Raw genomic sequence first — 24,362 nt, 5'->3', positions numbered from 1 at the left:
TTTATTATAATTATGGGCAAATTTGAAATGTTGCAATCTGCAGGCTAGATTTGCTTTCTTCTTTTCTGAATGTTGAGTGTTACATTTCAGTTTCAGAAAGGAGTAAGCATCAAGTCAATGAAAGACAAGTAGTGTATGAACCTCAGACCCCACTTCCTTATAATTAAAGCAGTTCATGGTTCTTATATTTCTTATACTTTAAGGAGGCAAGAGGGTGATGTATAGGCTTTTCCTTTTAATCTTTTGCAAATATAAATTCACCTTTATTCCATCTCCTCATTTTTCTTATGTAAACTATAACAAATACAGAAAGCGTTCTACAATACTATGAAACATTGTTTCCAAAAAAGGAAGTACTCAACAAAACTGACATTTTTTTTTGTAAGTGAAATTTCTATAAAAAAATTCACAATGAGAGGCAATATGCTACAAATATTTTGACGGACTTCTCCTTTAGAAACCTTTATAAGATCTTAACGTGTCCCTGATTTCCATTCCCTTCAGGAAGCAGGGCGGGTATTTCTCAGTACTCCGTTGCGTCAGTACACGACTTCTCTCAATTGACAGTTTCAATTTACCATAAGTTGTTTCATTTGATGGAACCGACAAATTTGTTTTGTTGTGGAAGACAAAAGAATTCTGTAGGGTTTAGCCATAGTTAAATCTAAAAAAATATATATCCTCAGGGGTCTGCCTGGCTGCGGCTTATCGTAAAAGTTTGATCGTATTTCTTGGGTAATTTCCACTCAGCTGACGTGCTGCACATGAGGTAAGTTTATTTTTCTTAGTATCGAACATCCACGCGCTTCATTTAGGAACATAATTAGGTGTTTTTGCCAAATAATTACTGTATAACTTTGTTAAAGAGAGAAGACGAACAAGACCAAATTTTACAGACGGGAGTTTTGCTAGAAAAAAAAATAAAACAAAATTACCATTATTATTAGAATCAGTCGGGGCCGAAACGTCTGTATTTTGGTAGAAGCAGTCACTTCTTGCTTGCATCTGCTTAGCGCAGTGTGGCCACGTGACATTGTATAAACGCCGGATTTAAAGCACGGAATAAAACGAAGGATGAGAGCAGTTGGACCGCACACGAGGCTGTACTTTGAAGAACAGCCCATTAATCCACCTGCACGGATGACGTGACTAGTCGCGTAGTTTAGTGGGCACGGTGAACTTTGACTGGCATCGCAAGCCACAGTGGGCTTTGGTGGGCAGAGTGTCCAACCTGCCAATCGACTTGTAAGTCCAAACACTTTGTTCTGTTATTTGACACTCCTTAGCTTCGGAATCTTGGTTTTGTTTAAAAGAAGTTCTTCTGTTACAGCTGAATATATATAAGTAAACTTTATATATATATATATATATATATATATATATATATATATATATATATATATGTCCCCTTCTAAAACAAGACTGTAACATCTGTATAAGGTTAACGATAATAACACTATTGTTATTTTTCCTTTAACTGGTTTCCGATGACATTTTAAAGACATACTTAATAGCTTAATCCGGAACTTTGATCGGAGAAGAGTGGAAAAACGAGGCTCAGAAAAAAGGAATGGGGAATGTATTATTGTTATTATTGTTAGTATTATTATTATTGTCCTGTCCATTCATTTTTAAAACACGATTTTTCAGGACATGGCCATGACTACACGTATGGACAAAGATCTAATTTTTGACCGCAAGCCAGCCGATCACTGTCAGTTATACTCTTACCAGTCTAGTTTTGAGTCAGTCTCCTTAATTGTAAACCTTGCGGATGTGGAAGGAAAACCACGAAACTCAGAATGAAGGCACCACTGCTAAAAGGTGGAGCAGTAAAGTACTGTATATTATGCAGATTGTATTTGCTGCTACCGTCGTTGCAATTATTCATCCTCTCATGGTGCTCGCCTATCCTTTTCTGCTCCCAGTCTCTCCAACTCAGAGTCACGGTGGACTGCAACTTAGTCTTACAATTAACTTGAGCAAATGGCCAATACAACAGTACGTCTCCGTTTTAAGTATCGATGTTATATTCTCAGACCCGCTTAACCAGCGTCACCCAATCTTACGTATGTTACTCTCTCGTGGGAATTTTTTTAGTGTAATTTACAACGTGAAAATGCAAGTACTTAACTGCATGCGAACATGTACCGTAAAACAGTAGTTGTATGAAACGTAGTGAAGCAAAAGCCTCTGACTCCAAAAGTTTCATCTCTAAATAATGCAGAGAAAGTTTTCGCACAGCCGAAGGAAACGTGTCTCATATTGCTTCTCCAATCCGAGGAATTTTTTTTTGTACTTGCATAATGTGAGGTTTTGGGGTTTAAAGAACTCTTTAAATGTACTTTTTTCGTTTGAGTTATACGTGTTATTTTGATATTTTAATACTATTTAATACTAATATTCTGTTTAGGACCAGGGCCGTTCTTAGGCATAGGCAAAGTAGGCAGTAGGCCCCCCACTGCCAAAGGGCCCCACCCAGCCATTTTTTTTAGCCGCAACCAAATACAACTTACAGGTCCATATTTCAGAAGTACAAATTTTCTCTGGTGGCAGAATTATCAGTATGGTTATGTGCTAGCAGAGAGGAAATAGTGATGACAGGCAGCATCAACAGTGATGGTGGGGCCTGGGATAGTGAACGGGGCCCCAGTGGGAGGGCAGGTCATGCCCCTCATCTGCCTAGGTGTCTGTGCAACAGATCGATCATGCTATTAATAGTGGAAGCTGAGAAGATAAAACCATTCCACAAAACGGCACGACTCTGTTAAAGCTGTGCACTTTCAAGTAGGATTGATGTATGCTACATTGATTAAGGTCTCTGAGAGGCAAGAACGGAGGCTGCCGCTTTGGCAAACTGGATGCTTATGATTTATGTGCCAAATTGTGCAATTTAGCAAATTTGCTTCCACAAACTATTTCTGCTATTAAAAGTGTGCAATTCATATACAAGAACAATTTGCAAGATTCTTTCCCAAACGTCTTTGTTACATTAAATATCGTTTTGATCATTCCTGTAACTGTCATGTCTGCTGATATATCACTAATTATTATGCATTTGTATGAATAAAATAATTATTATTCATTCATACGGATAAAATAATTATCATACATTAATATGGATAGAAACAGCAGGGCCCCGACAAGTACCTTTGCCAAGGGCCCCCAAAAACCTAAGAACAGCCCTGCTGGGACAGAGGAGTTTGGGCTGCAGCCTAACCTGACAGCACTAATTGCAAATCATTCACACTCAGATTAGTCCAGATGAGAATAACTAAATGGCCTAATCTGAATGTTTTTTGGAAATAGGAGGAAAATTAGAGTACCCAAAGGAAATCCCATACACACATATAGAAAGGATATGTAAACTCCATACAGATAGATGGGTGAGCACAAGATTTGAACCCAGAAAGTGGCATCTGCGCCATGACGTCATCCTAATACAGGGTGACACAGAAAAATGGGAACTTTTGAAAAACCCAATAAAAACAGAAGAAATCCAACAAAAAAATTGTATTGACAGCAATTCAACCACTACAACTTGCCTTTTAAGAGACAGTAATCCAAATTATCAATGTCTGAAAATTACGTCCTGTAGGTGGCATCCTCCTGTATGTATGCATTCTTCCAATCTACTGTTGAGGTTCCCCATTGATCGCTGCAACATCTCAGCTGGGATACCACGAATTTCGTCTTGAATTCTTTGTTTCAATTCAGTCAGTGTCCTTGGCCGAGTCGTGTAGACCTGACTCTTAAGGTAGCCCCACAAGGAAAAATCACAAACAGATAATGGTTCTACTGGAAAAATTCAAAAAATATCTATCTATCTATCTATCTATCTATCTATCTATCTATCTATCTATCTATCTATCTATCTATCTAGGTCACTCCTGGTCTATCTCAATTATTCAGTCAGATATATATCACATAGTTCTACAAGTACAATAACCAAGTAAACTGCAAGTTTAATTTCGCTTAGTCAAAATACCTCAAATAAAACTGAACAAAATACAACCTACAGACTATCCAAGCCAGAAAATGAGAGACCATATTGCGCACTCCTTTAACAGTGAATCCTTATATTTATCTCCTGAATAATTTTTATGTGGTTGCCTAACTTTTAATAAAATAATGAAAGAAATCATTTAAATGCTCATAGTAATACAAATATTAAGGTAAACACAGAGGAAGATTTTTAAGTTTGATTTAATGTATTTAAAATTTTAAATGATGTGCACAGAGATAATATTGCTAGGAAAAAGATATTTAGAACAAAGCATGTTTATAAAAACTGTACCTCTAGTTCAAATACAAATCAATTATTTAAACTTCACTTTATATAGTTTCAGTCACAAAACTCAAAAGCTACTTTATAAATCACATTGCAACACAAATTAAAGCAATGAGACAAAGTTAATACAAGACACATGCGTGCATGATAAAAGACATAAATGTAACATGCTAAGAATAGTGTACTTATGTATAAAATAAGATAATAATGCTGTATATAGCACTAGATTAACAATATGATGGCTACAAAGAGCTGTCTTTGCCACCTAAGACATAAACCTGCATGTGCCTTAAGAGTGAGAAAGAGAGCAGCACAATCAGGTGTATCCTGTAATATAAAGTCCACTTGAGGTCTTCAAGCATTTCTGGTGGTACTGTTTTTAAACGGGTGGAACGATGGTGCAGTGGTAGTGCTGTTGCCTTGCAGCAAGGAGACTAGGGTTTGCCTTCCAGGTCCTCCCTGCATAGAGTTTGTATGTTCTTCCCAAGTCCACTTGGATTTCCTCCCACAGTGCAAAGACATGCGGGTTAGCTGGATTGGCAACACTAAACTGGCTCCAGTGTGTGGTTGTGTGTGTGTGTGTATTCGTCCTGTGATGGACTGGTGCCCTGTCCAGGGTTTGTTTCTACTTTATGTCCTAAGCTAGCTGGGATAGGCTCCAGCAGGCCCCTGTGATCCTGTTCAGGACTAAGCGGGTTAGAAAATGACTGACTGATTGACTATACTCAAAATGCAGCGGCAATAACATCGAAGAGAAGCAGCATAGAGGTAAATTCAGCAAAAGCAATAAGGTAGAGGTCATTCAAAAATAATCAGTAGCTAAGCTATTGGTAAGTTAAGCAGAAAAAATAAATCAGGAGTTTTAAGTGGGAAAAGAAAGTGCTAAAATAGTTATAACCTGAAGAACAGAACACTATGAGACTGGCTTCTTTATAACAAGGATAACTTTTATAAGGAGGAACTGCAACAGTCTAAAGGGGCATATTCAAGTTATGTATGATGACATAAGCAACAATAAAATATATATTTTTTAATTTAAAACTTCAATATGATCTTCTATTGTAACAAGTTCAAGACGACACAACACCTGTTATTCATTGCTTTCTAAATTAAGCCTCCACCTCCTAAAATGCAAAATAATGAAACAAAAAAAAAATAAAATCTACATTAGGAAGACAAACATGAATTACAATATCAGTATATACCAGCACCAAAGGGCTATCTAAGTTTTCTGACATATTTTTTCAAGGCCTTTAATCTGCTGTCTGCCATACTTCCTTAATTGCCACTGTCTCCTCTGTGTTACAGGAAAAGAAGGGAGACAACAAGTTTCTAGGCATACCACTACATGACCTGTTTCTCCTCCTGAGAGGAAAGTTTTCACTATATACAGTAGGAAATATGTCTGTTTAGTACAGATTAGTATTGTGACACACCTCTCTGTTATCTATAGATATTCTTATTTATACAATATTGATATTAACATATACTCGTTGGTCTTTCAGAAGTATAACAGGACACTCAGATATCATTAGATATTCCTAATTCTACCACACAGTTATATATATGATATCTGGTTTGTCAGAAAAATAATAAGACACAAGCCATTTCAGACAATTACACTAATTTGTCTTGTTTTGAGAACCTTTAATGGTTTTACGTTGTTTATAGTACATACTTATATTTATGTATAGACTTGTTTTTTTTTGTTTTTGTTTGTATATTTGTTTTTTTAATGAGATATTTGCATATGTACCTAGTAGAACATACATTGGTATAATGACCCTGCTGGATGTGACTTAATTTCAGCAAGTCAAACCTTCCTGTTATTCTATCTTGTCATGGTTGTGCTGAGTAGTTGTGTCACCAGGTCTGGATAGACTCATTTTCAACAGCTTTCTTTCACTTAGTAAACTTTCATTATCTGCAGGGACAATGCATTTTGGGGTTTGTGTAACCAGCTGCAAAAAGGTTTATTAAAGGTTATTTTTTGCTAAATTTATAGACGCCAATATCTGGGCTTGTGTAGTCTGAGCTTTGATTGTTGGCTCAGACTGTCAATCAAAAGATTGACTCGGCCAGAACAAAACGTTCTCCTGTTTATACTTAATTGACTCTTGACGTCTGACAGTCAACCTCCAGCTACTAGACCTGCAAGGCTGTCTTTGCCCAAAAAGAGTCCAACTGCAGACCTCTGTAACTGTGCTTCATTGATGAAGTAATCAAATTATACAAATCTACAGCAGAAGACAAATATGTTACACTCAGAAAATTTGCTGTCAAAATAAAAGGTGGCACTTCTAATTTACATTGCCTCCACAAAAGAAACATTATTCCCAAATAACACTTTGTTATATATTTAACACTTTGTTAAATGGTGTGACTCAAACCACTTACACCTGAACACCAGCAAGACCAAGGAACTGGTAGTGGATTTTAAGAGTACCAGGCCCCTCATGGACCCTGTGATCATCAGAGGTGACTGTGTGCAGAGGGTACAGACCTATAAATACTTGGGAGTGCAGCTGGATGACAAATTGGACTGGACTGCCAATACTGATGCTCTGTATAAGAAAGGTCAGAGCAGACTATACTTCCTTAGAAGGTTGGCGTCCTTCAACATCTGCAATAAGATGCTGCAGATGTTCTACCAGACGGTTGTGGCGAGTGCCCTCTTCTACGCGGTGGTGTGCTGGGGAGGCAGCATAAAGATAAAGGACACTCACACCTGGACAAACTTGTTAAGAAGGCAGGCTCTATTGTAGGAATGAAGCTGGACAGTTTAACATCTGTGGCAGAGCGACGGGTGCTAAGCAAACTCCTGTCAGTCATGAAGTAGCCACTGCATCCGCTGAACAGTGTCATATCCAGGCAGAGGAGTAGCTTCAGTGACAGAATTTTGTCCCTGTCCTGCTCCACTGACAGACTGAGGAGATCGTTCCACCCCCACACTATGCAACTTTTCAATTCCACCCCAGGGGTAAATGCTAACATTATTCAAAGTTATTGTCTGTTTTTACATGCATTTTTATTACTGTTTAATTCAATATTGTTTTTTGTATCAGTATACTGCTGCTGGATTATGTGAATTTCCCCTTGGGATTAATAAAGTATCTATCTATCGATCTATCTATCTAAATAGCTGTCAAAATAAAACAAATCCCTTTACACCGTTATTAGACTTAAACTATATCCAAACAATAATATATTCTACTGTGCCACTATTTAAAAAAATATTTTATTAATACTACAATCAAAATAAAGAACCATAACTAGAGAGCAATGAAAAAGGAAAATACAACAAACTAAATAATCTCCATTATTAGGCTTAAATTATGTCAGGATAAAGATATGTTCGACTGTGTCATTATTATGTAAATTACAGTACTTTACTAATGTTATGGTCAAAAATAAATGACTACATCTAAGAAATGAAAATGAAAAATAAACACAACAAAGTAAACACGTTTTACAGTTTAAACACATTTGACCTGTTTAATATTTCTTTTGTCATTAAATGTAAGTTTATAAGTTCAATATTTTGGAACTTCAAAAGCAGATTACGTTAAGCAGTTCAGGTTTAAAGATAAGGAATAATATTTAAGATATAACTTCTAATAAAAATGTTGACTCAGAGATACATTTTTAAAATAAATTAAGAACAGATGGCAGTTGAAATGCTGAAATTTTGTTTCAATGCTTTTACAAGATACCTTTTTGCAAGATAAAACCTGTGAATTAATTAAAGTCATACTTTTACTTACTTTTTTCCATTCTATATTTTTGACAAAAGTGCTCCAAGAAGAGGTTAAATAAGGTTTAGTCAGTAAATCATACTGATAGAAGGCTCTAAACTTTTTTAAATTATCTGGAAGGACTTAATTCCTGCATCATGTAAAACTAATAAAGGGTTGAAGGGCAAATATGCTACAAATGTATCTCAAAGAATAGCAGAAAACTGTTTATGAGATGGTGGAATCTTATGAACTGGTACAATTTCAGAGTCGTGAATTGTTATTTTTATATTACAGTAATTAGTATGGAACAAGATTCATATTTATTTTGAAGTGTCATTGTCATATGAAATTGTAGTTCTCAAGTCATTTACCAGTTTTTTGATTGTAACCTTAGCAGAATGGTGATAGAGTGGTCAGTGAACTATGTTCAGTTCTCATGACTTGTTGCTGTCGGTGTAGAGTTTGTGTGGTCTCCCTGTGACTGTGGGAGTTGTGCTCTGGTTTTCCTCTGACATCCCCAAGGATGTGCAGATTAAGTTAATCAGCCTCTGTGTGAGTTTGGGGGAGAATATGACTGGGCCCTGTCTAAGTCTAGCATCCTGCCCAGCTCAGGTATTTTTCGTTCCTTGCACACAGTGCTGCCCGGGGAGGCTATGGCCCTCATGATCCTGAATTCAATGAGTATGTTTGACAATATGCGCATGTAGTAAATATATTGAAAATATGAGAAAACTCTGCCTTCAACAGGTAGTGCCTGACATTTACTTATATTCAAGTGCAAGGGGGATGCCTAGAATAACCATTCAATAAAACGAGTGCTTTTTGGAAAATAAGTATGGTGGCATTTGCCTTTGAGTGGTGATTATATATTAATCAGCAAAACAGTTTTGTAATTACTATATGTAATACATTTAACGAAGAATGATTCATCAGAAAGTAGAAATAAGTATCCTGATCCAATTGTACAATTTAGTTAAAATATTGGAGATGTGCCATGTTAAGCACTACTCCAATGTCAGGCAAAAACTATGAATGTCAGGAAATGTGGGTCAGTTCAGTTTCCTTTTAATGTCACTTTTGAATTTTTGCTAAAATGTTCCCAACTTATCTTAATAAATGTTTATATTTCTAGGCCACAATTTCGGATTAAATTAAAAGTGATAGCAGCACATTTACCAATTTTTCCATTAATCTCAATGACTTTCTCTGTGAATCCATACGCAGAAAGAGTGTATGGCTTCTTTTAGTTCTCTCTCCTAAACGTTGATGGACTGCCTAAAGACTACTTACAACTGGATAAGAAAGATAATAACACATCTAATAAATGGTTATTAATATAACTTCATTCTTAATGCCAACTGTTAGCTCAGTTCTGCTATTTCTAGCACGTAGACTGTTCAGTAATCATGTTTTGAAAGGGCATGACAGGGTTTTTTCACATTTCATTAATAATTACTCATTCATCTTTCTGTCCTCAGAAACATCTGTTTTTATTAGCTTGCTCTATGAAAAGATTATTTAATGAAAACATGAGTGCCTCCTATATTTTTGAAGCATAATGATGTGTGCACATTTTAAATAAATATTTCTAGGTGTACAACTAGAGGGGTCTGCTCACAAAAAATGATAAATGATAAACTGTCTAGTGGCACTACACTGACCTGAAACTTGTCACACATGGTACAGTATAGATGTTTGTTCCCAAAATATCAGATTCATGTTTTTCGAAGACATCTGAATTTAATAAAAAGAGAAAAGACAAAGCCATGAAAAATGATTTTTTTGCAGTCTGTGTTTTAGATTTCATAGCAAATTTTTCTTTATATTCTAGTGGAAGAAAAATAAAACCAAATTTTGCTGCTTTTTTAAGTGTGTGATAAATAATTACACATGTAACAGTTAGGAATGAAAATTTAAATAATGTTATAAAACTGGACATTTTATATAGTTGCATGTAAACGAGTTACCATTAGCCCAGTCTTTTCATACACATATTCAGTAAAACAAGTGTGTCAAGAATAATGAGAAAATACAGTAATATTTATATCCATATTACATGCACTAACAAACATCCCTATAATAATTTAAAGTGGTGCAAAAGAATATATTACAACACCAAATTACAATATCAATGTTAAAATATTTTTGTAAAATGTTAAAAGTAATGCTCAGATATTTACTGTCTTCATATTTTACACTGTTTTCATATGTTACCTCGAGAAAAATCAATAACTTGAGTTCATGGTCAGCGAGTGTGTGGCTAAGGCAATGCACAGTTGGCTTGGTTACGTATTGAATAAAGTATATTTTAATGTTTTTTAAATATTGTACATTTGGTCAACAAAAGAAATATTGTTTATAGGGTAAATAACCTAACTTACGTATATGAATGTAGTTTCTGTTTTTGACATAAAACACTGGCTCCACATTCTGAAAAGTTAAGGTGTCAGAGTGGTTCTTCAGAGCGATGCCGTAGGAGAACCATTCTTGGTTCCCAAAAGACCCAACCACATAAAAGTTCCAGGAAGAACCTTTATTGACTTAGTTCCATAACAGGCTCCATACAGTGAATAAATCATGATTTCAAAAGGACTCTTGCTGTGTACAATAACAAGTTTTTTTTTCTTTTCTACATATTAAGAAGTTTTTCAAAGTACAAAGACTCAGCCTCATATGCAAAGAACCTGTCTCAGAATGAAATGGTACTTTGTCAAGCAGTAGATCTAAGATGGACTATACATCCCAGTAAAGAACCATTGTTTTTAATTGTGCATTTCTTCTTCAAGCACTGGTTTGTAAAATAAGTTCTAGACCCTAAAGTACAGTTAACCAATGACTCAGTTATACATTTATATTCCAGCAGTATATAACAGCTATTTTGTACCATTCCACTTGCAGTACAGGGTTATATAACCAGTACAATGAAACCCTTGTGATCTCCAGGCCTACATTAAATCAAGAAAAAGTATTTATTGAGATTGTCGTCTCATAACCTATGAACAATGAAAACACTTTGGAGGTAAACACTTAATATATTAACAAAAAATGCAGTTTCTGAAATTCAGTAATTGAATCCATAACAATAAGTTGCTAAAACAGAAAACAAAGTTTATGAGGTACTGTTTTTCCTGTCTATGTTGCATTATCATGAATGCAGTCTTATCATATTCATATTCATCATTTGCATTATACATATTTGCATGTTATCAAACTTTCTAAAAGTACATGCACTTACACATGCACTTATTCCTGATGCACATCATTCTAGAAGAATAAAAAAAACAATCAGAATTACATTACTGAACACATTTACAGAACTGTATGACATGTTTTAATTAATGTATCATCTCATAGGGAAGCTACCAATGCTGTTTGGTTGGAGTCACAATGGTGGGAGATAGAAATCCATTCCTAGTACACTCTTGACCAGTTCAGCAAAAAGTTTACAAACTGCATCCTCAGATATACAGTAAAGGATACTTTTAAAGTCCTATTTAAAATGAAAACAATCACATTTTAATATATATTCAGTAATATAGTGCATAAACCCTGAGTGTACGCAACATTACAACCACTGTTAGCGAGTGTTAACTTGGTTTTAAATGTTTAGAAATGGTTATAAATGTATATAAATGGATATAAATTATATATATATACATACACATATAAATATATACAGTATATATGTGTATATATAGATATACTGTATATACTGTATCTCAAGTGAGCTGTAAATAGTAAAGCACAAAGCAGAAATGAAATTATATTGAAGAGAGTTACTTGTTTGGTTAAATTTTGTTTTGTTTTATAGCAGTTAGTTAGCTATCTATCTAAACTAACATTATGACAATGTTTAGTTGTCCTTTCATTACAATCATATCTTGAAATGTGGTTGTCTAGAACCAATTTTGTGTATGCATTTTTTCTTCTTTTGTCCTATGTGCTTCTCTATGCATTAAGTGTTGTTTTTCATTAAGTCCAAATTATGTTACATAAACCCGTAGCTTCCATATGGTTAGAGTTTCCGTTGTTTAAATATTTTTGACATGAAGATCTGATTGAATGCAGCTGCAGTCTTCTCTTTTTGTGAGGTCTGTTAGCATAAAGAAGAGAAGACAGTCCTCTCTTTAAGGGAGTTCAGTCTCTCTGGAATGATGCATATCTAGCATATTAAAATTTTAAATACTTTGAACATGAAGCTGCTTGAGATTGCTTTCCTAGTTTTACTTATTGCATTCCTTAGTTACTCACTAACAATGTTAACAGTTTTGTACAGTGTCATTTATCCAGTTAAACTCTGTTTTCCTTCTTTAAGAGAAGGAAAGCAAAAATTTAGCTTACCTAGACAATATAATGTGGACAGAAATTTCAAAGCACAGCAACATGATGAATGTCCACCTTAAAACCTTAGTTCAAATGAATTAATTTAAAAATAATCACATTTTTTGTTTTTTAAACAAATGTTCACACTGTGATAAAAATATGTAAAAAAAAAAACAAGTTTCACTTTAAATATTCCAATATTTACGCAAAGTTAAAGTTGTATCAGTAGGACATGCATATTTTAATATACCTCCCTATTTAGCTTTATGTGTGAAGTTAATGGTATGAATATAAATAGAGGAAAGTGTTTTACTCCACTCATGTTTATATAGCTTGACCTGCACAACTGAATCGTAAGTGCATGGGTAACACTTCCCAATGAGCAGTACAAATATATTTTATAAAATCAACCATTTGTCAATGCTTTTGCCATTTTCTGCATTGAGGAATATCATAAGAGCTACATGTTCACAGTTGTTTTTGAGGGTGTTTCCCTTAATTCCTCATGCACACATGTGCAATCTAATGCTATTTTTAATCTTAAGAGAGCTTTATTTTGCATAATAGGTGCATTTTTTATTGTCAAAGTTAGTTTCCGAGCAAAGTATATTTACAGGTATTTAAAAAGAAAAAGCATGAGTGTTTTAAATAGAATAATGGATACAATTCTCTCTCTCTCTTTATATATATATATATATATATATATATATATATATATATATATATATATATATAGGGCATTGCATCCACACCTAGAAAAACATTTAGAATTGTAAAAGTAAAGAAAATTGATGCCTTTATTAACTTGCACATCAGGAGCAAAATAAAATGTACAAAATAAAATAGAATACGATAACCAAGTTTTATCTGGTGGAGTGGCTAACTCACTTGCACTGCATCAAAGAACACTCTCTTTCTCTCTCTCTCTCTCTCTACATATATACAGTATATGGCGATATATGGCCCAACACAGACTGACAATGGAGGCACATGTAGAAATAAATGAAAAAGGTTTTATTGTTCTTCAGTCGTGGGACATGTCTTCCCCGTTTCCCACAGGCCCAACACAGTCCCAAAATACCACCAAAGAAAAAACAAAACACCCAAAAATCCTCCTCATCCTTTACTCCTCCTAGGCAACTTTGTTCTCCTCCTCCCGACTCTGGTGCCTTGAATAGTGGCTGCAGGCTTCTTTTATAGCCCACCTGGAAGTGCTTCAGGTGGTAAATCTAATTAGGCTGTACTTCTGGGTGTAGCTGCATCACAGCCCAGGCGGGCTTGATAAGTCGTTCAGCTCCCCCTGGTGGTAGCCACAGAGCCCAAAAAGCATGAGCTCCAAAGTCCCATGTCTGTGGCCCTGATATATATATATATATATATATATATATATATATATATATATATATATATATATATATATATATATATATATATATATATATATATATATATATATATTGGACAGTATCCTCCCTGAGACACTAGAGGGCAGCTCCCCTGGGTTGCTACTACACCACGAGTCCCTGCAGGGCATGCCAGGAGTTGTAGTTTGGAGCAGCCCTGTTGGGCTTTGTGGGTGCCGCCAAGGGTAACTGCAGCCACAGTGGAGCCCTTTGGGGGATCACTTCCACCACACCTGGAGAAAGTCAAGGAAAATCTTTAACCTGTCCGGGTGCATTATAAAAGGAGATGCTTCACCATCAGTCAATGAGCCAGAGTCGGGAGGTAGAGAACAAAGCTTGCGGAAGGAGGAGTCGAGGCTGAGAGAAAGAAAAAGGAAGAAAGGAATGTGTGTTTTTTTGTGCTTTGTATTTTGTTGTATAGTGGGGGGCAAAAGAAAAATGCTTCACCACTTAAATAAGGGTGTGCTATTTGACAAGACTTGTGTCTCAGCCTGTCTGTGTCAGGGTTTGGGGAGCAGTACACCCCCTGGTGGTCCACAATATATATATATATATATATATATATATATAGTATATATACTGTCCATTGGCTCTCCATTCCTTCCATCAGCAGTGTTTTCCCCACTCTCCTTACTGCTGCACTTAGTTAGGCTCTGGCCTTGATGTAGCTTTAAACCATAATCCAGGGTCACTTCCATCCAAGCCCCGAAATCACTTCTGACGTTAGGGGTGAAGCACACATTCTTTTGGGACACTCCCTCCAGTGTTCTCTGGCATTTCAGTACCTGAAGCCTTCTGTTGTGTTCAAGGGCATTTCCCCAGCTGCAAGTTTCCTAAAAAAGGAACAACACAGTCCATTCCATTCTTGTTTAGGAGTATGTAACCTCTAGTGCTCAGAAAGTGTTGTTACCCCTCACTGTCTTTTTTAATCAGGATCCCAGCCATTCCTGTCCTCTGTTTCAATGCCTACCCATGTAGTGTCACAGGGGAGGCATTGTACACTGTTTCTCAAGTTGAATCTCTGTCTCATGTTAATGCCCCCACCTTATGCCCTTCCATGGTATTACCCATACAGAGCTGTATACCCATTTGCAGTCACTGTGCTTCTACACTGCCCTGTTTCCTAAGTGTCTCATGCCTGGGGGTTTCTCTTAAACATATCTAAGCCCTGTGCCATCCTGGGTATCTGTGTTCCAAGCAATATATTACCACTGGGGTAGCTCCTCAGAAAATATATGTACTGTGGACGCTATGGGCGCTGTTGCCCCAGGAAACCCAACAGACAGACATCCAGGACACACATATAAAAACGCTAAGAAGCAATTTATTATTTTTCTTCAATAAAGTGCACAAAGCACCACACTCTCCACAATTACAATAATCAATACTATAAATCAATCCTCCACTCCCAGCAGCTTCATCACCCTACCTCCCAACTCTGGCTCCCCTTGCTGGGTCTCCAACAGTCCTTTATATATTCCAGGACCCAGAAATGTTTCTCCTTTCCTTCCAGGCCAAACGCCACATCATCCTCCTTAATCATCCCAGTAGTACTGTGGGCTTCCACCCTCGTGACTCCAAAGTACTTCCGGGTTGTAAGAACAGTAGGAGTGTCCAGGTCCTTTATTAGAGCCCTGTGGTGGCACCCAACAGGGCTGAGAAAATGGACTCCACATTCCATGGTACCCTGTGGAAATCTGGGGTATATTTACCGTCCAGGGGATCTGCTACCTAGCATCCAGTGGGAGTCAGTGCCCTGGAAAGGTTGCCCTTCTCCATTCTTCCCCTCCTGGGACGTCCCCGCCGGATTGAGCTGCCGGCCGTCTCTCACAGTACATATACCTGTGCAAATGAAGATTTTTTTTTAGATTTATTTAAAGGATACCCACCTTGTGGAAAAACACTTTTCACAGAGACAAGTGAAGAAAGTATTTTCACTTTTCTATGTATGTATGTATGTATTTAAAGCAAAAGTGTAGACACACTTGGACCAATTTCCTAAAATCTTGGTATGGTTTCAGAAAGATTTCTCAGACCAGTTATTTCATATTTCAATTTTCTTGTTCTGTGTGTTTTTTTTCTTTCTTTTTATGGACTAAATTAAGGTCACAGTGCATATGGGCAATTTCAAGACACAGCAGGAGAGAAATCCATCCATCCATCCATTTTCTAACCCGCTGAATTTTGAAAAGTTAAACTGATGCTAAAAGTGTAACTCATTACATGTTTTAAATAGAGACAAGAGTTTTATGACCTGATAATGAGGATTATTTACATCTTTCTGTGTGGTATCAGTGCATGTTCCCAACCTCTGTCTCCCTGACTGACCCAGACAATTTGATTACAGATCCATATTGTAAGGAAAACACATTAAAAAGTCAATCACAAAAAAAAAAAAAATTATCTATACGTAAGTTAGTCTTAGACAGGAGAGGTCTGCTGATTTTTAACACTGAAAATGACCCACTTAAAGGTTTTGTTAGTTTCCTACTGAATATATTAACGCTGGTAACTCCAGTTTCTGTACTACAACTTATCTGAAGAAGGGGCCTGAGCACCCTCAAAAGGTGTCATTTTACTTGACTTCTCATTGCATCCGTAATGACTAACTCATACAACACCCTACTGCTACTTTCTATGGACTAGAAACCCATTGTGTGGGTTGTGGTCACACTTACTGGGCACAATGCAGTACATTAAAAGGTGCATTTTCTGTCATCTTTATACTTTTGAGGAAATGATTGGTGATGGGGACAGATGAGTATTACTGGGACTGTCAGTCTGAAACATTTCTTAAAATCTTTTCAGTTTCAAGGACAACACTTAGAACCAGCATGTGTAAATGTGAAAATGTGTCTTAGAAGCCACACAAATTCTACTTCTGCATTTTACTATTTTTCATTAGAGACATCTTAAGGTTTAATGACTTCTAAAATTCATGTTTAGATAGAGGAGAAAGGAATAAGAAACAGTGATACAAGTTTGTGAAGTCTGAAAAAAGAATTTTAGTTAGTGATTGGCTAACCAAAATTAAATATTGTAATGTATATGTTTCATAATGACTTGTTCTTTTTTTCAGACATGTACATTTGAAAATGTCCTTTTTGTCTAACTTAGTATCACCTTCCACTTCAAGCATTCATAAACATTTCAGCCATCAAATCATGCTACTGGTAATGGTTATTTCATTGGGACTATTTGTGAGCACCACTCAATGTTTAGAAGTAATTAAGCATTTATCCAAAAATGAAAAATAACAGGCAATAGGCTTTAAAACACATAGGAACTCCAATAGTCATGAAGTAGTAGTAGATTTGACAGTAATATTTTAAATTTTGTTGCTGATTAACCCTTACATACTTTTCATATCTCATGCCTTCAGTTCGGGTCAATTTTGACCTTGGCCAAGAATTCCCTCATAGTAAGTGTCTACACTAAATTCTGAACTACATGTCTGTTTAGAATGTATAACTAGCCTATCCAACATTAATAACTGGATGATGATTCCTTAATCAATGTTTCAGGATGTAGGGAGAATGTACTTTTTAGGTTTTACAACACTCATATTTGGAGAAAAACATTCTCTATCACACAATATCATGTCCTGTTTTACCTAAGACATGAAAACATTACAGCCATTATGATTTAAATGTATTTTATTGAAAGTGAAAATGGCAAGAACATTCTGGAATTGTTGGGATTTATTATATAGCTAAGTATAACCATTACAACTGTTAAACACTGTCCTTACTGCTATAACATAAAAAAATCCTCATAACTACCGTCTATAATTACCAAAATGAATTCATCATTAATTAATACTTAGAACACAAAACATTAAAAGTTACTTATTACAAACTAGTCTGTGTATTCAAAGTAGTGGCAGGAAACCTTGCGTGTGTGGGACTTGCACATGTTTCCCACATTTGCAGCAGGTTGTCCATGTTTTGCAATCCTTTTTTGTACAGTAGAAGTTTCATCTCCTTCTCTTCTGTCATCTTGTGTTGGCTTCTTGTGTCACTTGTTGATCCGGGCCAGGCTCAGATCACTGCACTCCCCTTACCAGTAGTGCTGAACCTGCCGTGTGCGAATGGGCCGGTGGTGTCTCCTTTGAATACAAGGAGTCACAAGGGCATTTCCAAGCTCCTCCAAAAAGAACCTCCCCCTTGTCTGTGTCATAGCAACCTCTGACCTCTGTATGACCGCTGTTCCTTATGTGCACCATATATGATCACTCCTATGCTGTTTTACTATTTCATAGTTTCGAGATACCCCCATGGCCCTACAAAGACCAGCAGGTTCCTGTCTCGACGGGAATCCGGGCAAATATGGTGGGAACACAGAAACTTCTCGTGACAGTGTCAAGGTCCCCCTTGAACTCTGTCACCACAGTCCCATAACAAATACACACAGATGTGGCATGTACAGTTTGACAGTTTCAAGATTCCCAAAAAACATAATTTTCCTTGATTTGACCTACACTGGTGGATCTAAAATCTGTCTCAGTAGATATGGATCAAATTTGACCCAGAACAGCCTCAATATACAAAAATTTATAGCACCTGTACAACAGTATAAAATTTTAAAATACAGTATTTTAATTTTTGTTTATTTTGAGTCACTTTCGGAAAAGTCATCAAATTTCAGACTAAAAGAAAGACATTTAAGATATTTTTATTGCTGTCAAATATCAAAATGGGTCAAATTTGACCTGAAAATTATGTAAATGTTAAACACGCAAAACTGAAACAAAAAAAGTAATAAGGGTAATTTTTCACATTGTTTTCGTATACAGTATTTATTGAATTGATGCTGATAAATTGTGCACATTAAAACTATGGAGTCTGCAGATAGTACAGCCTTGATCCACTCAGGTCACTGTTGACTTCTACTGTTGCCTGCACACTATTAGCAGTCGTACTTCCAATGTCTATACAGAGAGCTAGTGGCTACCATACCTGCTTCCTTGAGATTGAGATTGAGTCATTCAGGCCAATGCTAACTATCAAGATTCACCCAGTTTTCTCAAATTATTATTCAATCAAGTTCTGAAAGTCCCCGAAGAGGTAAAGTCTAACACACTACTTGGTAACTTATTCTATATATCTATGGCTCTCTGTGTGAAATGCAACTTCTAAACAGCTTCCATCTCTACCCCTGAGTTTTTATTGAAGAAGTAACAGCTGGAATCAACCCTACTATTTCCCTTTAGATTTTCCATTATGTCAAAGCTTTAAATTCTGTTAAACTAAAAAGACTCAGCTCCTTTAGTCTCGCTGTCCATACCTCATAGTCCTGGAATCAGTCTAGTATGCTGGATCTTCTATCACACCATTGTTTGTAAGATGGAGCCAGAAACAGCACAGGGTGCTCCAGATGAGGTTTCACCATATTTTAAGAGTATCTTCACTTGATTTGTACTCAACACATCATGCATCTGACCTAACCTCATATTACACTTCTTAATTGCTTCTGTACATTCTTTGATTTGTACTCAAACTGTAGTGGACACAGACAAGTCCACTACAGTTATTACATTCTTCTAATATCTTCTCTATTTCTGATTCCTCATTTTGTACATAATATTTTTACTTTGTAAATATATTACTTTACATTTATTTAGATTAAATTTCACCATATATTTGCACAAGTTTGAATTCCGTTAATTTCCATCAGTAAGAATTCTGCAGACTCTAAGGTATTTATTATTCTCCCTAATTTAGTGTAATTAGCAAACTTTCTAGTTACATTACTATCTGGGTTATTAATATGAATTAAAAAGAGCAGTGGCCCAGCACTTAACTGTGAGAAATACCACTTTTAACATCACCTCATTTAGTAAAGGTTCCTCTCACTATACCCATTTGCTTTTTGTGCCAATTTTGCAGCTGTTTACACAGTCTCTCATCTGGTTCCTTATCAGAAACCTTTTAAAAATCATAATAAATAACATAATAAATTAAATAGTCTCATATTTGAATAAATGCATTCATTGCTTCATCATAGAATTTGAGCATATTAGCAAAACAGAAACTGCTTTGTCTAATACAGTCGTGACTGTTCAGTAATATTTCTGAACTTGACACATGTTGCTTAATCACCCACCTTAATATAACGACAAGTTTCTGTGTATCTGTGTGTCTCTCCAGTTGTTTTTTCTCTGTCATCCAAGAGATGGTACATCACAAATGTTAACACTGCTTTTACAAATCCCATACCAAATGGTATGTAACAGATACATATGCATTGCATCTTTCATTGCAACAGATGGCGGGCCTACATTGATTACTTAGATTTCAACCTTTCTTAGATGGGTCACACCGCTAGTTTCTTTAATAATTGCTTTCATTTATTTACTTGTGATTCTTATTAAGCTTATAGTTAATGGATCTACTCCATCACCATTTCTATTTTAATTGGTAACATTTGTTAGATTCCCGTCTTCAGAAATTTCAGTGTTCACAGCAATTTCTGAGAAGCTTGCAGTGCTACCCGTTTAAGATGTGTTGAAATCGAATCAATATAGACTTCAATGCTGAGGTTGCATTGCATAAGTCTGTTTTATGACATTTGGTATGGGATTCGCAAAAGCATTGTTAATGTTCATGATGCACCATCTATTGAAATGACAAATGTAATGCATTTTATTACTAAAAATGTTTGTGATGTATCATCTTTTGGAATAAAAGAGACACAGTGATCAGACGAAACACATAGACAGACACAAAGACAATATTCCTTTTATTAAGGTGTACTGTATATGTGTTTAAGGTTTATATATGGAATCTGACTACACTACATTTAATCAAAGTATATGTCACATTGGTAACTGTGTTGAAATAAAGCAATGCATACATTAATAGAACTGTGTATAATAATTAACAGGAAAAATAAGATAAATCTGATAATTACTATTGGCACTATAATATGTTTAGGATTAAGAGAAAACCGAGGAGTCACATTTGCTATGTTCTGTTTCTATTACTTTTTTGTAGGCTCCCTTTTTTGTTACAGAGTTCAAGCATGTATCTTTTAAGAATACTGTTTATGTTACTGACATTTACAACATGTGCAACTTCACAAATGGGTAAGTAGCCTTAATTAATAAGGTTAGTGAAAGTGTAATTAAAATACAGTAAAATTTTGAATATAACATGCATCCATATACAATATGATATAGATATGATCATTTGAGTATAATATGCACAAGTGAAAATTGTGCACAGATTGTGCTGGTCAAAGAATGTTTATTTCAGTGAGGATATGTGGGATGAAAGTAAAATTTAGTGTAGCAAAAATCATTACTATCTATCTATCTATCTATCTATCTATCTATCTATCTATCTATCTATCTATCTATCTATCTATCTATCTATCTATCTAATTCCAATTGAATTTCTTGCTCTGCCAGTCCCTGCTAACTCAACACATAACACAATCTCTGATCGAAAATAGACAAAAAAAAAAATTCTTTAGTTCAGGTGACTTGACCTGTTTATTGAATGGACAATAGCATTGTTTTGTCACAAGGTCACAAAACAGCTCTGTTGTCCCCTTTCCTGCTATGCTTCATGCTCTACAACAGAAAAAAATACCAATAATCTGTTACAACCAAACTACTAAATCAGAATCCTTTGGATCAAACATAAGAGACAAGCTGGTACTGCTTTTCCTCTGGCCTCCCATCTGGCACAGGTCAAAAACAAGTTCTTATCTAGTTGAGCTAATGGCTCAATCTCTTAAGCAGTATGTACACTTTTGGCTGTGGTTTGTCATCTTTTAACTGACTCACACTTTCCCTTGTTATATTAGCAGGTGAAAGATAAATGTTAACTTTAAAGTCACACCGCAGACATTATGTCAATAATGCATAGTATGTTGATTGTATTATTATAGTGCATGACTGAGAACTACAATTTCTAAATAATTGCTAATCCCATTTAATGATGATTTCATCAAAAACTATTAGTTCTGTACAGATAGGGAGGATACCAGTTTCTATACCATTCTTATTATAATAACAGCTTCCAGTAGAGGTGCTGTTTAAATACTGTAGTGTATAGGTTGGAAGAGGCAGGGATTGGGTGATGTCATGGATCCATTGATTGCGTAGAATTTTTTTAGCTGAGAATGGAAGTGGAGAACAGCTGCTGTTCTACACTCAAGTCATTACCCTGTGTACGAGATCACATAAGAGGCAGACCAAGCTTGAATGTGTGACAAGTGATACAGTACATGTAGTAGATCTTTTCAAATCTCTGTTTAGGTGTTATTCTTGATTTCATGTGATATAAAGCCACACCACACTGAAAGCACACTTCTTTCCATTTGAATAAAGCAGTAGCAAGGACTGAATTTAGTAAAAAGCAGTATGCTTGCTGTAATTTCTTAAGGATGATATCCCTTCTTGCAGACTCTGCTATTCTTTTGCAATTTGTTGCCCTTGTTTCAAATGTTCCACAATTGTTAAGTGAGCATTTAGCTATGTTTTACCCAAGCTTTGGAATTCACTTCCCCTACATTAGGCCTTCAGATTCAAGTTTAATATTTTAAAAGCAACTTAAAGTGTATCTTTTCAACTTGCTTTTTCCATGTCTTAGACTTTTTCTTGTTATTTTATTGGCTGTTTTATGTTATTTTATACTGTTTAATATTTGTGCTTTGTAATGTGTTTGTAAGTGTTATGAAATCTGCAATGAAACAAAATATTGTGAGTTTACTTTTTACTTTTTATTTTTTTTAATTAAAAACTAAATAGAAAGCTTCAGCTAATATGAAATACATTTTTATTGGTCTTGTAACATTTTTCTAAGAACTTGCATCATTTTTAGATTAAACTGTTAGTTTTACCATGATAAATACCTATAGTATTACTATGTTAGTTTTTATGTATGTATTTGTATCTCACATATTTTGAAGCTGTTTCTCTTAAAAGATAATCATTTAACATTATTTGTGAATTTGCATTATTTTGCATATAATGTGTCTAAGGGAAATATGAATAAAAAAAAATCAGAATGACATTCATTATACACCTGCCCACATATTTATATTTATTCAGAAAAATTGTATTTGTTCGAAATTACATGTCATTAAAGTAGAAAATGTCAAAGTTCCTTTTTTATTACTCAGAAATGAAAAACCCCCTACTTGACTTATCCTGCGTATTCTACTACAATACTACTTATATCATTTGCATGTTTCATTCATCAAAGGAAATTTCAAAGGATGCTACCTATTCAGTGACTTCAAGGTAAAATATGCAGCTATCTAAAATATTATTTTACATACAGAGATACAGCTACAATAAATAACGATTAATATTACTTTGTTCCAGGCAATTCTTGGAGGCACATAATCCTCAAATGATAAGAAATGAAAATAACATAATTATTGGATTTAATGCCACAATTAATTCAAGTATATATAAGTCTATGAAGATAAAAATTAATATATCAAGCACAGTCCTCGATAACAGCATGCAATTTACTTTTCCTCTTCATAAAATAGGTAAGCTAAAAGAATATTTTTAGAGTACAATGTAAAGATATTAGTATTGTTAACATTATAGATTATAAACTACTTTTACTGGTAAAATAGGTATAAAGTGCAGTGTTCTCCCCAGGGCCTTTTCGCTGCGTGCCTAATTCACAAGCTGCTCAGTTTAGTTTGGCTAGGTGCTCTTTTCCTTGCCTGCCAAATGGACAGCTCTGGTGTATTTTCTCCCCCTCTCAGCTTGCACCATACAACTCATGTTTCTTATTATCTATACTGTTTGACAGTATGAGTTTATTATAAAGAGAGTGTAGCCTATCTGCATCATGCAGAAGAATACACAGCAGCTGCCCATCACATTTTCTTAGATGGAGCTGTGGTGGGAAGAGGAATGCACAGCTAAGCCACTGGCTGACTTTAACTGGCTGTGGGAGGGCTTAAGAGAGCATGCTTGGAGGAAGTGACTCCAGGTGGGTCAATCTGAAGACCTGGCGTACGCACAAAAATGTTACGTGCGAACGTTTCCACACTCAAATCGCAATGTATAAAACTTAAACTTGGCGTAAAGCCACGCGCATTTCCACGGTAGCTCATACCCTGGCATACGCAAGTTCTCCGCTCGGTTTTGCAAACTGGCGGCACCCAGAGTCAAAGCAGTGCTACTGCTCCTTTGTGGTTACTCTTCCTTTTTTAGAATCAACATCCCTAACGCGGCTTTATCATATACACTGAAACTAACTGCATATTGTTTATTAGTGTAATGCATCTGATTGTAATTAACCTGTAACAATATGATGGTCCAGGGAATAGCCAAAGTGTTCTAAATACCATAGCTGCTTTAGCGTTGTTACTCTCACTGCACCTTCTTTTTCTTCTTTCAGCTGCTCCCATTAGGGGTTGCAACAGCAGATCATCTTTTTCCATATTACTCTCACTGCACCACTCTGAGTATTTATATGACTGCATCTGAGTGGGGAATTACAGCTCAGCAGTTGATTGGAAAGAGAATTATCAGGATACAACATACAACACGCTGCCTCAGCCATGCTGCCTATTGAACTTCTCTCTTATGGCAAATGCTTCAGAGCCTTTCCTGTACTGACCTCGCGGTTC

The 24,362-nt window shown here is 35.7% G+C and overlaps 1 protein-coding gene across 3 annotated transcripts in view; it reads left to right on the top strand.

Annotated features, from left to right (window-relative positions):
* Nucleotides 1–514: 514 nt before the first annotated feature.
* The window catches only part of LOC120523439 (interleukin-5 receptor subunit alpha-like), a 41,374-nt gene continuing 17,526 nt past the window's right edge, over nt 515–24,362 (top strand). The window contains exons 1-4 of one of the 3 annotated variants that reach the window (XM_039744751.1): nt 515–769; nt 20,750–20,841; nt 22,887–23,007; nt 23,092–23,264. In XM_039744751.1, the coding sequence (XP_039600685.1) occupies nt 765–769; nt 20,750–20,841; nt 22,887–23,007; nt 23,092–23,264 (391 nt within the window). In that variant the 5' untranslated portion in view covers nt 515–764. Of the gene's footprint in view, nt 770–1,057; nt 1,246–20,749; nt 20,842–22,886; nt 23,008–23,091; nt 23,265–24,362 lie in introns of those variants that run through there. The other 2 variants (XM_039744752.1, XM_039744753.1) reach the window with 2 other exon arrangements.

This window comes from Polypterus senegalus, chromosome 2, assembly GCF_016835505.1.
Source record: "Polypterus senegalus isolate Bchr_013 chromosome 2, ASM1683550v1, whole genome shotgun sequence".
Taxonomy (NCBI): Eukaryota; Metazoa; Chordata; class Cladistia; order Polypteriformes; family Polypteridae; genus Polypterus; species Polypterus senegalus.
Note: the sequence above shows the minus strand (reverse complement) of the source record. Positions and strands in the feature narration are given on the sequence as shown.